This window comes from Solanum pennellii, chromosome 4, assembly GCF_001406875.1.
Source record: "Solanum pennellii chromosome 4, SPENNV200".
NCBI classification, from domain to species: domain Eukaryota; kingdom Viridiplantae; phylum Streptophyta; class Magnoliopsida; order Solanales; family Solanaceae; genus Solanum; species Solanum pennellii.
Window position 1 is genome coordinate 69,873,919 of NC_028640.1, and position 12,950 is coordinate 69,886,868.

The 12,950-nt window shown below is 33.2% G+C and overlaps 1 protein-coding gene across 2 annotated transcripts; it reads left to right on the plus strand.

Moving 5' to 3' along the window:
• The first annotated feature begins 605 nt into the window (after positions 1-605).
• Positions 606-2,900, plus strand: LOC107018383 (uncharacterized oxidoreductase At4g09670). 2 transcript variants are annotated; one of them, XM_015218850.2, is made up of 3 exons: positions 606-1,297; positions 1,998-2,621; positions 2,737-2,900. In XM_015218850.2, exons 1-2 carry the CDS (start codon positions 833-835, stop codon positions 2,616-2,618), a joined length of 1,086 nt encoding a protein of 361 aa, XP_015074336.1. In that variant the 5' UTR covers positions 606-832; the 3' UTR covers positions 2,619-2,621; positions 2,737-2,900. The 2 variants fall into 2 exon arrangements, with proteins under 2 accessions (XP_015074336.1, XP_015074335.1); XM_015218849.2 differs by having other exon boundaries at positions 1,998-2,773.
• Positions 2,901-12,950: the final 10,050 nt, after the last annotated feature.

Below are 12,950 nucleotides of genomic sequence, written 5' to 3' on the forward strand. Positions count from 1 at the left end.
GGGGTATAAAATGAATTTAATATATACTTTTTTTAAAAGTTAATTAGATGATTAACGTGCTGAACAAAACTTAAAAAGTTAAATTAGATGATTAACGCGCTGAAAAAAACTTAAACACATGCGCGTTGGTTTAGTGATGGGAGTGTTGGAAATAAATCATTTTAAAAATGTTAAGCAGGTATATAAGCGCCCGTACAAAGTAAAGGGAAAAGGGACAAATATACCCCCAAATAATCGTAAACGGTATGAAGATATCCTTTGTTATACTTTTGGGATTGGTGCTCATGTTGTTCAAAAATTAGAGCATAAATGCCCTTCACTCTAGCGGAAGACTAAATAGGGATACATGACACAATCTTATCTATCGATTTGGTGTTGGATCGGTGGATAAGATTATGACATGTAACTCCATTAGTATAGATGGTATATATACTTCAATTTTTAGACGATACGAGCATCAATGTCCCAAAAATATAAGGAATAATATTTTCATATCATTTACTTACGATTTACGATAATTTAAAAATATATTTATCCTTTTTTCCTAACTTAAATGCTAAAGTAAATTGTCCACCCGAATTGAAGAATTTTCTTTTATGTGTTTTCTCTAAAATTCACGTACTTGAAAATTTGATTCGAAACTATTACGAATAGCCGTACTTATTAATTTCTTTTTTATTATGTAAATCTCGAAATTGAAAAGATAGGAGGCATATCCCAATTAGTAGTAGTATTATATTAGTCCGTTGAGTTCCATTTTCTACTACCTCATCAGTGTGCTTTGTGCCTTGAGAGTTCCATTTTCAAGTTCCCAATCTAAGAAAAAACAATAATGGCAGAATCGTCGCCGGTACGTTTTGGCATTTTAGGTTGTGCTAACATTGCTCGTAAAGTATCACGCGCCATCGCACTTTCTCCAAACGCCACTATCTCCGCCGTCGGCAGCCGTTCGATCGAAAAAGCGACGGCGTACGCCAAGGAAAACGGTTATCCGTCAACGACGAAGATTTACGGCAGTTATGAGGCGGTTCTGGATGATCCGGAAGTGGATGCCGTTTATGTTCCTCTTCCGACGAGCCTGCATGTGAAGTGGGCCGTGTTGGCAGCCCAGAAGAAGAAACATGTTTTGCTGGAAAAGCCTGTTGCGTTAAACGTGAAGGAGCTGGATGTGATACTGGAGGAGTGTGAATCGAATGGCGTGCAGTACATGGATGCTACTATGTGGATGCATCATCCCCGTACTGCTAAGATGAAAGAGTTCCTCTCTGATTCTCAGCGTTTTGGACAACTCAAATCGGTAATCTGCTGATTTTATTTTTGAACTTTTTGTTTCTGTATTAAGTACTGATAAATGGATCTGAATCATTTGGAATACTGTTTTAATGTCATGATAAATTGACACATAAAAATGTAAGGTTTAAAAAGGAACAAATTGAAACTTAACCAAATGAGGGTTGTGCTGGAGTGATAAGGACTCGTTCATATTTAACTAGTGGTAAGTACTGTTCATACTTTATTAGATGTCTTGGGTTCGACTCTTCGATACAGAGTGGACCTTTGTTAGGGAGTGCTTAGCTCAATAAGAAACTTCGATGCAGAGTAGAGCCTTTTGTTAGGGATGTTTTAGCTCAATGTGAGCCGTTCTGGCACGAATTCGGATTTTAATCGGCCTCTAATGTGGCTATCTTGGGAAACAAAATAGAATTGAAACAACCTTTGTTAGGGAGTGCTTTAGCTCAATGAGACTTCAATAGAGAATCGGTCACCTTTGTTAGGGAGTGCTTTAGCTCAATGTGAGACTTCCTGGTGCGAATTCGGATTATAATCAGACCTTCAATGTGGGCATCGAACATGGGGAAACAAAAAAAATTGAAACAGAAACTGAGGGTACAAATTTAGGAATTGATGCAAAAAAATTGGAACTTAAAGAGTTGTGAGAACCCCAAATGAAGTCTTCCTCTAGGATCCTTGAAGATGGTCTTAGTTTTTGTTGACAGGTACATAGCACGTTTTCTTATCTTGGTGACACGGAGTTTCTTGAGAACGACATTCGCGTGAAGTCCGATCTTGATGCTCTTGGTGCTCTAGGTGATGCTGGTTGGTATAGTATTCGGGCAATCTTGTGGACTAATGATTATGAATTGCCAAAAACCGTAACAGCTCTGGGTGATCCAGAATTTAATGAAGCTGGAGTTATCCTATCTTGTGGCGCTTCTTTGAGTTGGAAAGACGGAAGGGTAGCAACTTTTTATTGTTCATTTTTAGCTAATATGGCCATGGACATCGTTGCTATTGGATCCAAAGGAAATTTGCGGGTCCATGACTTTGTAATTCCATTTCAAGAAAATGTTGCTCCGTTTTTCACTGTGGAAGGTTCGTGGTTTGGTGAACTTGCTAGATCAATTCATCCTGCACCAAGTGAGCATCAAGTCAATACAGATCTTTCTCAAGAGGCTCTGATGGTAACTGAGTTTTCAAACCTGGTTGGAAGTATCAAAGGGGAAGGTTCTAAACCTGAGAAGAAGTGGCCAACGATTAGTAGAAAGACACAGCTTGTGGTGGATGCTGTCAAGGCATCAATTGAGAAAGGTTTCGAGCCCGTTGAGATCATCTATTAGTTGGTATTTAGCTATCTTTCTTGTGAAATCTGAATGCTATATGTTGTTGTAACTGAATGTTGTATTTCTGAATAAGGCTTGTAAGCTTCAGTTTGTTGACAATGTGTATGTAATATAGGTGTTTGGAAATGAATTGGCCGAGCTAGTTTGAACAACCTGCATTTTCATGAAAAATAGCAGCCATCCCTTCCTCCCGGATCTCCACGTTAAGGAACCAGGGTATGTATGCTCACGCTCAACGGTCTTGTGATGCTTCAATGATGAGAATCTAGTGTTCTGATACCAAAATTTGTTAGAATTCGCGTGATCAACATTTGACACACTATCCGATTCAATCAAACAAGCCCAAATGATCCCAAACTATATGGAGTAATTTAAAAACCATATACATTTTTGAATCTCGAAACCATATGTGAAGCCAATGTGTCCATGGATTGGTAAGTGGATATAGTTGCTAATGGATATTATCAATTTGCAGGTTGAGTTGATAAAATCCATTACGTTGTTGATTAGTTTTGCATCAAAATGATTAACTAATAAAGTATTTTTTATTAGATCACATCAAAATTATCTTTCCTATAATAAAGAATCAATAGAATTTTAGAATATATTTCATTCAAAAGCTTACCAACTCATATAATTGTCCAATTTGAGTAAAGATGAATCAAAGTCGTATTTTGATTATGCCAACTTTTTACCACTCTTTTGTTTGCTTTCATATTCTACCAAGCATACGTTAGTCCTTTGAACTGTATATATTTTTAATCAATTGTCAGCAAAATCGTCAAAGATCTTTTCAAATTTTAAAGTAGTACTATATTTTTAATTAATTATATATTCCGCTAGATTATAAAAATAATTATGCTGTTTCCAAATCTGAGTTTGATATTGTTGTTCTTTTCCGAGACGCGCTGCTTCACTATGACATTAATAGTAGGGTGTTTTAAAATTAAAACTAGTAAATTTATTCGTGCACGGGAATTTTATATAACAAAATTTATAAAATAATAATTTAAATTTATCAGTCATTAAAATTAAAATACTATATTATCTTATATATAAGATTACGCGATAACAAACATTGATAATGTAAAGGAAAATGAAACTTATTATATCTTATCTTCTTTTTTTTTGAGACAAGGGTAACATATCTTATCATTTATTCTTAATATCATAAGTATCAAGTAATGACTTTAAAAATACTCCCCCAGTCGGGTATTATTTGTCATGGTTTCTATTTTTAGAGTCAAACTATAAAAATTTTGACTAACATTTTAAGATGAATTTTTTCATCATATTAATACGCAAAACATTGCAACTTATAGTACTTTTCATATAGTTTTAGAATATCTAATTTTTTTGTTTAAAATATCGAATTAATGTGATTTAATTTAACTTTGAAAATTAGTCAAATTGACTTTCAGAAAAATGCAACATGACAAACAATTCCGGACGGATGGAGTACATACTAAGATCTGTAACATTAGCAATGTTGTCAGCATTGGTGTCAGTGAACCTCTCAATACGAACCAAGTACACAAATATTTAGTTGATTAATGTAACTTATCTTATAATTTATCCTTAATAACATAAGTAGATTCTAATGACTGTAAAAATACATACCAAGATCTGTAACGTAATCAATGATGTCGGTGAGCCACTCAACAGGAACCAAGTACACAAATATTTAGTTGTAAAGAAGAAGAAGAAAGTTTTAGGATTTTTGTTGTTTTAAAATGAGAGGAAATCCCTCAATTTATAGACAACAAAGGATAACCTCCACAAATGTTTATTGTGCCTTATTGGAAAGGTTACAACTACTTGAAAAAGTTGTTTCCCTTCGTAAAGGTCACAACCTTTATATAAGTCACAAATTTTCATAAAAGTTGCAACTCTTCATTAAAGTCGCAACTATTCACGAAAGTCGTAACTCTTCATTAAAGTCTCAACTCTTCGTAAAAGTCACGACTTTTCGCAAAAGTCATAACTTTACATAAAAGTCATAACTTTACATAAAAGTCGCAACTCTACATAAAAGTGACAAATTTTCATGAAAGAGAAATGCTAATTTTGGAAATGAATAAATTTAAAAGAAAATTCTTATTTGTGGGAGCGCCATGTAGACGGATCTAAGGTTTATATTTATATANAATATTCTTTTAAACAAAAAAGGTAAAATCGCTCTTGACGGGGCGATTTCGTTCTGATAAAATTGATTCTATTACATCGCTGTCTTTATAGCATTTTTTTTTTAAAAAAATAAATTTAAAATTGGAATCGCTGCTAGAGAATTTTTTTAAAAAAGTTAGAATATTTGTTAAATAGCTTGCAAGGCAGCGATAACATTATTTTTTTTAAAATTTTTTTTAAACACATTGCTGCCTCAAAGAAAGCAGCATTTTTTTTTAAAAAAAAAACTGTAATTTATTTTTAAAGTGAAAGACAATTGAAAATTAGTACATTTTCTTTCACTTTGGGTGTAGATTGGAAGATTCTCTTATTTCACCAAAAAAATTAACCATTATCGTTTGCCACAACAACGATTCTAAGAAAAAAAGAAAAAGACAATTTGGATGAAATCGCTATTAGGGAAGGGATTTTCATGTTTTTTAATTCAGTAACGGCGTTAATTTCATCTGAAAAAATCGTTCCTGATGGAGCTTTTGCCCTTTTAGTTTTAAAAAAAAATTGACGTGCCTTTTTAAAATTTTTGATAATATTTTTTTATCCTTTTGACTCCGAACTCTTTTAAATCAAATCGATTAATGAATCATAATTAGCTAATTGGTTATCGATATTGAGTTATCGACAATGACGCATCTACCTTTACCAAAGCGGTGTAGACACCCCTCCGTCGAAAATGATAGAATATGATAGAATCGATAATTCATGTTTTGATGATAGACAAGAAGCGCAAATAATCAGTAGCAAATGTACGCAGCAAAAGAAGCCAAGCTCGAGTCCAAGATCGAGTAAAATGGGTCAGCCATGTAATCAAGAAAATAGAGTTATTTGTCAAAGCCAAAAATAATATATTAAAGGTATAAGTTGATACAAATAAGGAAAACCTTAAATATATTATTAAGGAAGGAAGTTGTATATAATAAGGATTGTACTTTAAAAGGGAATCCTTGTTTAAACATAACTTTCTTACCTTATTAGTAGGGATTGTACAAGGCAAAAACTCTATAAGAAGCACACGAGGCAGAGAAAATATCCACGACTTCACGCAGAGAACAAGGGAGAATTATTCATCAAATTGAAGTCTTCAAGGTTGATAGGATTACTACGTTTAAAACATTCTTGAGTGAGAAGGTTTTATCGTGTAGAACTATTTGTCTTGTTTTTGTTCTTAATTGTAATTTACAGTTTATTGTACAAAGGGTGGGTTTGGCTCTTTGTAGGGTTGAGTGTTAGTGAGAGTTGTAACAAAAGGTGGGTTTGACCTTTTGGAGAGATCGATTGGAGTCAATCGAGGGAGTAGTAGAGATAAGACTTTTTGATTATTGAGTTGTAATCACAAAATCTTATAGTTGAATTAATAAAACGAGGTTTTTCCTTCCTTGAGTGAGGAAGGTTTTTAATTCAATAAGTGTTTGTGTCTTTACTCTGTCTTTACTTAAAAGCAACTTACACGAACCTGGTTCGTGTTCTGGGGTAAGGTTTCTTCAATTGGTATCAGAGCAGGTCTTTTCGTTAAAAGATTCACACCTTGAAAAGACTCAATGGCAGCACCACCTACCCCACAAGAGGGAGCTTCACAAACACGACCACCACTGTTCAATGGCAAATATTATGGATGGTGGAAAAATCGTATGATGGACCATCTTATTGGCGAAAACCCTGATCTATGGGGAGTAATTCTAGATGGCCCAACCATACCTATGAAAACCGCAACTGATGGAATCACCAAAATCCCAAAGGAAAGAAAAGAATGGAATGTTGAAGACAAGCTTGCAATCCAAAACAATGCCAAAGCCAAGAAAATTTTGATCTGTGGCATAGGACCAGACGAATACAATCGAATCTCGTCCTGTCAAGATGCCAAAGCCATATGGGAAACACTACAAACAGCTCATGAAGGAACAACGCAAGTCAAGAAGTCCAAAATTGATAACTTGAACAGGCAATATGAGCTGTTCAGGATGGCAGAAGGGGAGACTATTCAAGATATGCACACCAGGTTCACCTCCATCATTAATGAGATGTACTCCTTGGGAGAGATAGTTCCTAATGGAAAGGCAGTAAGGAAACTCTTGAGTGTCCTTCCTGAAACTTGGGAAAGTAAAGTCGAGGCTATCACTGAAGCCCGCGACCTAGACTCACTGGCCATGGATGAGTTGATTGGTAATCTCATCACATACGAACTCAAGAAAAACCAAGAAAAGGAAATTGGAGGAAAAAGGAAGGAAAGGAACCTGGTTCTAAATAAAAATGCATCAGATGATTTTGAAGATGAAAATATTGCCCTCATAACCAAAAGGTTCACCAGAATGCTAAAGAGAGGGCAGACCTTTCAAAAGAAAACTTCTCAAAAACCATCTGAAAACACTAAAGACCAGGTTTGTCATAAATGTGGGAGCCCAGATCACTTCATCAAATTCTGTCCACTTTGGGCTTTAGAGCAGAAAAAGGCAAACTTTGAGAAGGTCAAAGACATCAAGAATGATAAGTACATTCCCACAAACAGAAGAATGACCAATCAAGAAGCGGATCTTTCAACGAGAAGAGCCTTTGCCGCTATGGGGGACTTATCTGAAGAAGAATTTGAGGATGGAGGGTTCGAAAATCAGTCACTACTTGCAATAGAACAATCAAATAAATATGATTTTCTTGCACTCATTGCTGAAACAGATTCTGAAGATGATGAAGAAGATGACAAACAAAGCAAGGTAAGTTTTCATCACATCAAAGTAAATATTGAATCATATTCTAAAAAGGAACTAGAGTCTTTATTGAGTACTCTTATAGATGCATATCAGTCTGTCAATTCTGAAAGAGAACAAGTGATGGAAAACTATGCATCTTTAAGAGAAGTCAATGACAATCTTGAGAAACACAATCACTTTCTTCAAAATAAATTAAAAGAACAGATTAAAATCTCAGAGTTAAGTCACAAGGGCAAAAACTCTGCTAGTGAACTTCAATTAGCTCTAGAAGAAAAAATAAAATTGTTAACCATAAAATATCAAGCTTTAACAGAAAGGAATAGGTTGTTACAAGAAAATCTTGATCATACCAAACTGGATCTGGAAAGAAATCTTAGATGGACCAGGTCCTCTGAAATTTTAACTCAGATTCAAGAAAAGCAAACCACTAGTCGAAGTGGGATAGGTTTTAAAAAACAGAATAATCTTGTGTCACACACTATTCACATGTCTAAAAGTTTATGCACTCATTGTGGAAACTCAGGTCATTTAAAGAATCAATGTAAAGCTTTATTTGAGGCTTTTCAGAAAAATGTTAAGTTCACCAAAAAGGAAAAGACTGATACGGCTAAGAACCTGGTTCGAAATAAAAATGCTCCAAATAAAAGGTTTTCTTATTTGCCTTTATGGGCTAGAAGAAATCTTATTCATCCTTTTACTCACATAAAGGGGCCCAAGCTAATCTGGGTTCCCAAGACTAATCTTTGACTAGTGTTTCAGGTGAAGGTGAGAGGGAAAAGGCCAACTTGGTACATGAATAGTGCATGCTCCAAACATGTGCTAAAAATGGTAGAAAATTTCCTCTCGCTCTTTGATTTTCAAGGAGACAGTTTATTCCTTGAAAAGGATGAAAAAAAAAAAGTTGAAGAAAGTGACATGATATCAAACATCTTTGATGATGCAAATTTAGGGAACACTGCATATGAACCTGGTTCACAGCTAACAATCATTGATGCACCTGCAACATGAATTACTACTAATCTATGGTTCTGGAGATTGGGGGAATATTAGAGCAATCGGGACAGTAAGAGTATGGCACACCTTTAGGGGGAACTTCGTTGTGTGAACATGGTCCTTGTTATTCATTGGAAGGTATTGAAAATTGACAAGGGTTGGTTCTCTGTGAATCAGCTTGAGATTCATTTGATCTGGGAGAATATGATGATGCGACATTCTCATGAAGGCCTTGAATATGAAGAACTTGAGAAAAATCAGTCAAAGCATGGTGTTATCGAAACAAGTTGATGCATTATCATGATTTCCTTTAATAATTGGCTAGTAAAAGAATAATCTTACGCTTGAGTAATTATACAATGAATATCTGCTAACTCAACCTCGTACTGTAACAGGTACACACTCAAGTCACATCTCAAACAATGCTTAGAAAGTTTGCGGATGTTATCTCTTCTTTTTGCTAACACCATTAAGTAAGTCATGAAGAAACACAAAAAAGGGGAACCTGGTTTCTCTGTAATACTCAGGTATGTACCATCCTTTTTCAATGCATTAATTTCCTGAGTGTGGGTCAAACATAAGCACTAATGAACCTGGTCGATCATCAAAAATTCAACTTTCTTAAAGATCACCAAGAACCCTCTTTGACAATAAGCATCGTTCAATCTCAAACTGCTCTAATGATGAAAATCTCAGTATTGAAGTCACTCATGCTTTAATTTAGGGGGAACCCTGCTTTATCACCCACATCTGAACCAGGTTCACAAACTCCAAATTGATATTTCATCCATTCCAAGTGTATAACTTGTCTATCTCTCAGGGGGAACAATTCTCACAGAAATAAATTGTTGCTTGCTTTCATTATTGATAAACACATCTCTTTGTGCACCAAAATGTGATGAATCTCTTACTAGTAGTTGGTACTCCTTCAAAGTTGTCATCAAGAAAAAGGCTATCAAAAAAAAAAAAAGAGAAGAAAATCATGGAGAATGAAAATGTTACGGAGTAGAGTTAAAAAAAAAAAAAAGGTGATGATGTATCTCATGTTTCTCGTGATGAAATTTCACATTCTAAGAAAACTGATCAGAATAAAGAAGCTGGTGCACAATGGGCATACTGAAAAAATTATCAATGGCAGTAAACATCCCTTTCTTCCTTACTTTAGTAATCTTTGTCCCAATCCTTATCCTCAAATTTTATACTCTTTTGACTCTTTGATGTGCTTATGTCTGTCTCATACTCATGATATTATATGTTTTTGATTAAGGGCATAAACTGGTACATATTTGTTTATTTCGTTTCTCATTGAAGATCTTAATTGTGTATGAGTTTAAGATGACTAATATCCTCAGATTAACTAACCATTTTGTTAGCAGAAGTGTACTTGAAAGTGTTGCCCAAGTGGCTATGAGTTAAAAATGATATTGCACTCATTGAATGTTATTCGAGTTCTTTGGTTATTGGTTTTCAATGATGCCAAAAGGGGGAAAGTATATAATGTAGATAGACATATGTATAGTTTGTCATCATCAAAAAGGGGGAAATTGTTGGGGAATGAGAAAACATGAAGTTTGTAGTTTTGATGGATGACAAAGAATTGAAGTTTTGATCACTAACAAAGAGTCTTGATGTGTAACAAATCATTGGTTATCATCATCAAAAAGGGGGAAAATGTTGGGAAGTAGGAGAACAAATAAAGTAGTTTTGATGATTGATAAAGTGAAGGCATGGTGTCGTATGTATACAATTATGAGAGTTGCGACAAAGAAGAAAAAGTATTGAAGAAAAGAAGAAAAAGTGCAGAATTGTAAAGAAGGAAAAGAAGGAAACAAATATGGAAATAAATAAAGAAGGAAAGAAATAAAAAAAAAGTAGCAATTCAAGTCAAAGAAGGAAAGAAATAAAAAAGTAGCAATTCAAGTCAAAGAAGGAAAGAAATAAAGAAATTACAATTCAAGTCAAATAAGGAAAGACGTAAATATAGACAAGTTCAAGAAGGAAAAGGATTTGTAATTCCTTTCCTTGTAGAAGTTGAAGGCAAATCAAATCTATAAAAGGATCAAGAAGTTGAAAGAAAAAAATGTCTTTGCAATCACAAAAATCGAGAGAATTTTTCCAGCAAAGCCAGAACGATAGATATTGCATATTCACGAAATATATCATCTTGAGAGCAGTATTTTCTGGAGAAAAAACGCAGGCCTTCGTCACAGAAACGCAAGGACCAGGTTCACCTTCATCACAGCAACATAAGCACCAGGTTCACGAAACCTGTTCTACTCAGAACTATTGGATATTGAAGTTTGATCAATTAAAGTCTAAGGTTATTAGTCTTTGTTGATTTGTTCTAGGTTTATTATTGAGTTGTAATAATTCCTAGATTTGTAACAAGAAGTGGGTTTGACTTCTTGGGAGTTGAGTCTTGAGAGATTTGTACAAAGGGTGGGTTTGGCTCTTTGTAGGGTTGAGTTTCAGTGAGGGTTGTAACAAAAGGTGGGTTTGGCCTTTTGGAGAGATCGATTGGAGTCAATCGAGGGAGTAGTAGAGATAAGACTTTTTGATTATTCAGTTGTAATCACAAAATCTTATAGTTGAATTAATAAAACGAGGTTTTTCCTTCCTTGAGTGAGGAAGGTTTTTAATTCAGTAAGTGTTTGTGTCTTTACTCTGTCTTTACTTAAAAGCAACTTACACGAACCTGGTTCGTGTTCTGGGGTAAGGTTTCTTCAGAAAAATTACATTATATTTATATATTAAATTTTGGTTTAGTAAATACATGCGTAAGCATTAACACCTCTTGACACAAGTTAAATATTTAATTGGGTAGTTAAAGTATTGAGAAAATCATTTCATGGGTTCTAATCATACTATCCTCATAATTATATTTTTTTACTACAACTATTGACATCCTTTAATAACAATTCCTTTAATAAGAATCCTGGATCCGCTACTGATTATCAAATAAATAATCAAGGAACAAATTAAAATTTTATAGTTAATGGCTTACTGAGGTGAGAGTTGATTGTTCAATTTTCTTGTTGAATAAACTGTTAATCCATTAAAAGTTATCATACTTACATTTTTATTTTAGATATATTAGCCTAATTTAGTATTTTACCATCGATATAAGAGAAATTATATATTTTTCCTTTTGTTCGTAACTCCTAAAGGCGAAAGTCATGAAGTTATGAAAACTTGTTTTTAATTTTTTTTTAATAATTAACTATTTTGCTTTAAAAAAGAAAAAACAAGTCAGCGAACTAAGAAAAAAAGTTGAGGATCCATACATGAAAAATATGCAACAATATATCGCTTATTTACATTTTTTTTTTAATAATTAACTATTTTGCTTTAAAAAAAAGAAAACAAGTGAGCAAAACTAAATTTTTTTTTGAGGATCTGTACATGAAAAATATGCAACAATATATCGCGTCATTGAAAAAGATGTTTCCACATGACAATGAAAATATAAACAATCAGTTGAAATCTAAATTAACTTATAATTTATTGTCATTTAAAAATCATCCATTTTATAAGGTGCGTTTATCGAAAATAAATATCATAAAAATTTAAAGGTTAGTCAATATATACCACTTAACCGTCCGATAATCAAAAAAAAGTATCATATAAATTAGAAGTTAGTCGATATACCATCTGTTCTTTTATATTATCTTAGCAGATTATAAAAAATATAAAAATCAATTCCAATAATTCAAATAGTTAAAAGTAAAATTATCCCAATAAATGACCCTAATGGTACAAAAATTAATAACAATGAAAAATCTGACTATCCATTTTTTGAATTTGCAAAATTATTTAATCTCAAGAGTTCAGAGCATCAGGCTAAAGACTAAGTAGGTTGACTGCTTTTAAGATCAATTTTAGTTTTTGCATGACTTGAATGTCGTTAAATAAATATTTTAACAGCAACTAATAATACTCTTTATACATATCTCTAAAAGACTTTAACGACATTAAATTTAATACATTTTAACATTTAATACTTTTTAGAGACGTCCCTAAAAGACTTTAGAGACATGTCCCTAGACATTAAATCTTAATACATTTTAACGTATAAAAATTCACGAAATTGAAGAATTATTAACATTAAATCTAATGCATTTTAACGTATATTTATAAAGAATTTAGTACAACCTTTATTAATGTATAAAAATTCACGAAATTGAAGAATTGTTCTTTTAAAAGTTAGCTAAAATGAATTATGAATATTAGTAAAGACAAGATGGACACAATTTTGTTCAGAAACACTGAATCTAATACACTGAACTAATCTAATAGATTTAATTTGAACTAATCTAATAAATTTAAATTTAATTAATGCTGATAAAAATTTTAACACCCGAATCATGAAAATTCGGAATTATTTTTTTAAAGTTAAATATTAGTAAGGACCATACGGACACAATTGGTCATTAAATAATCACAAAATGTA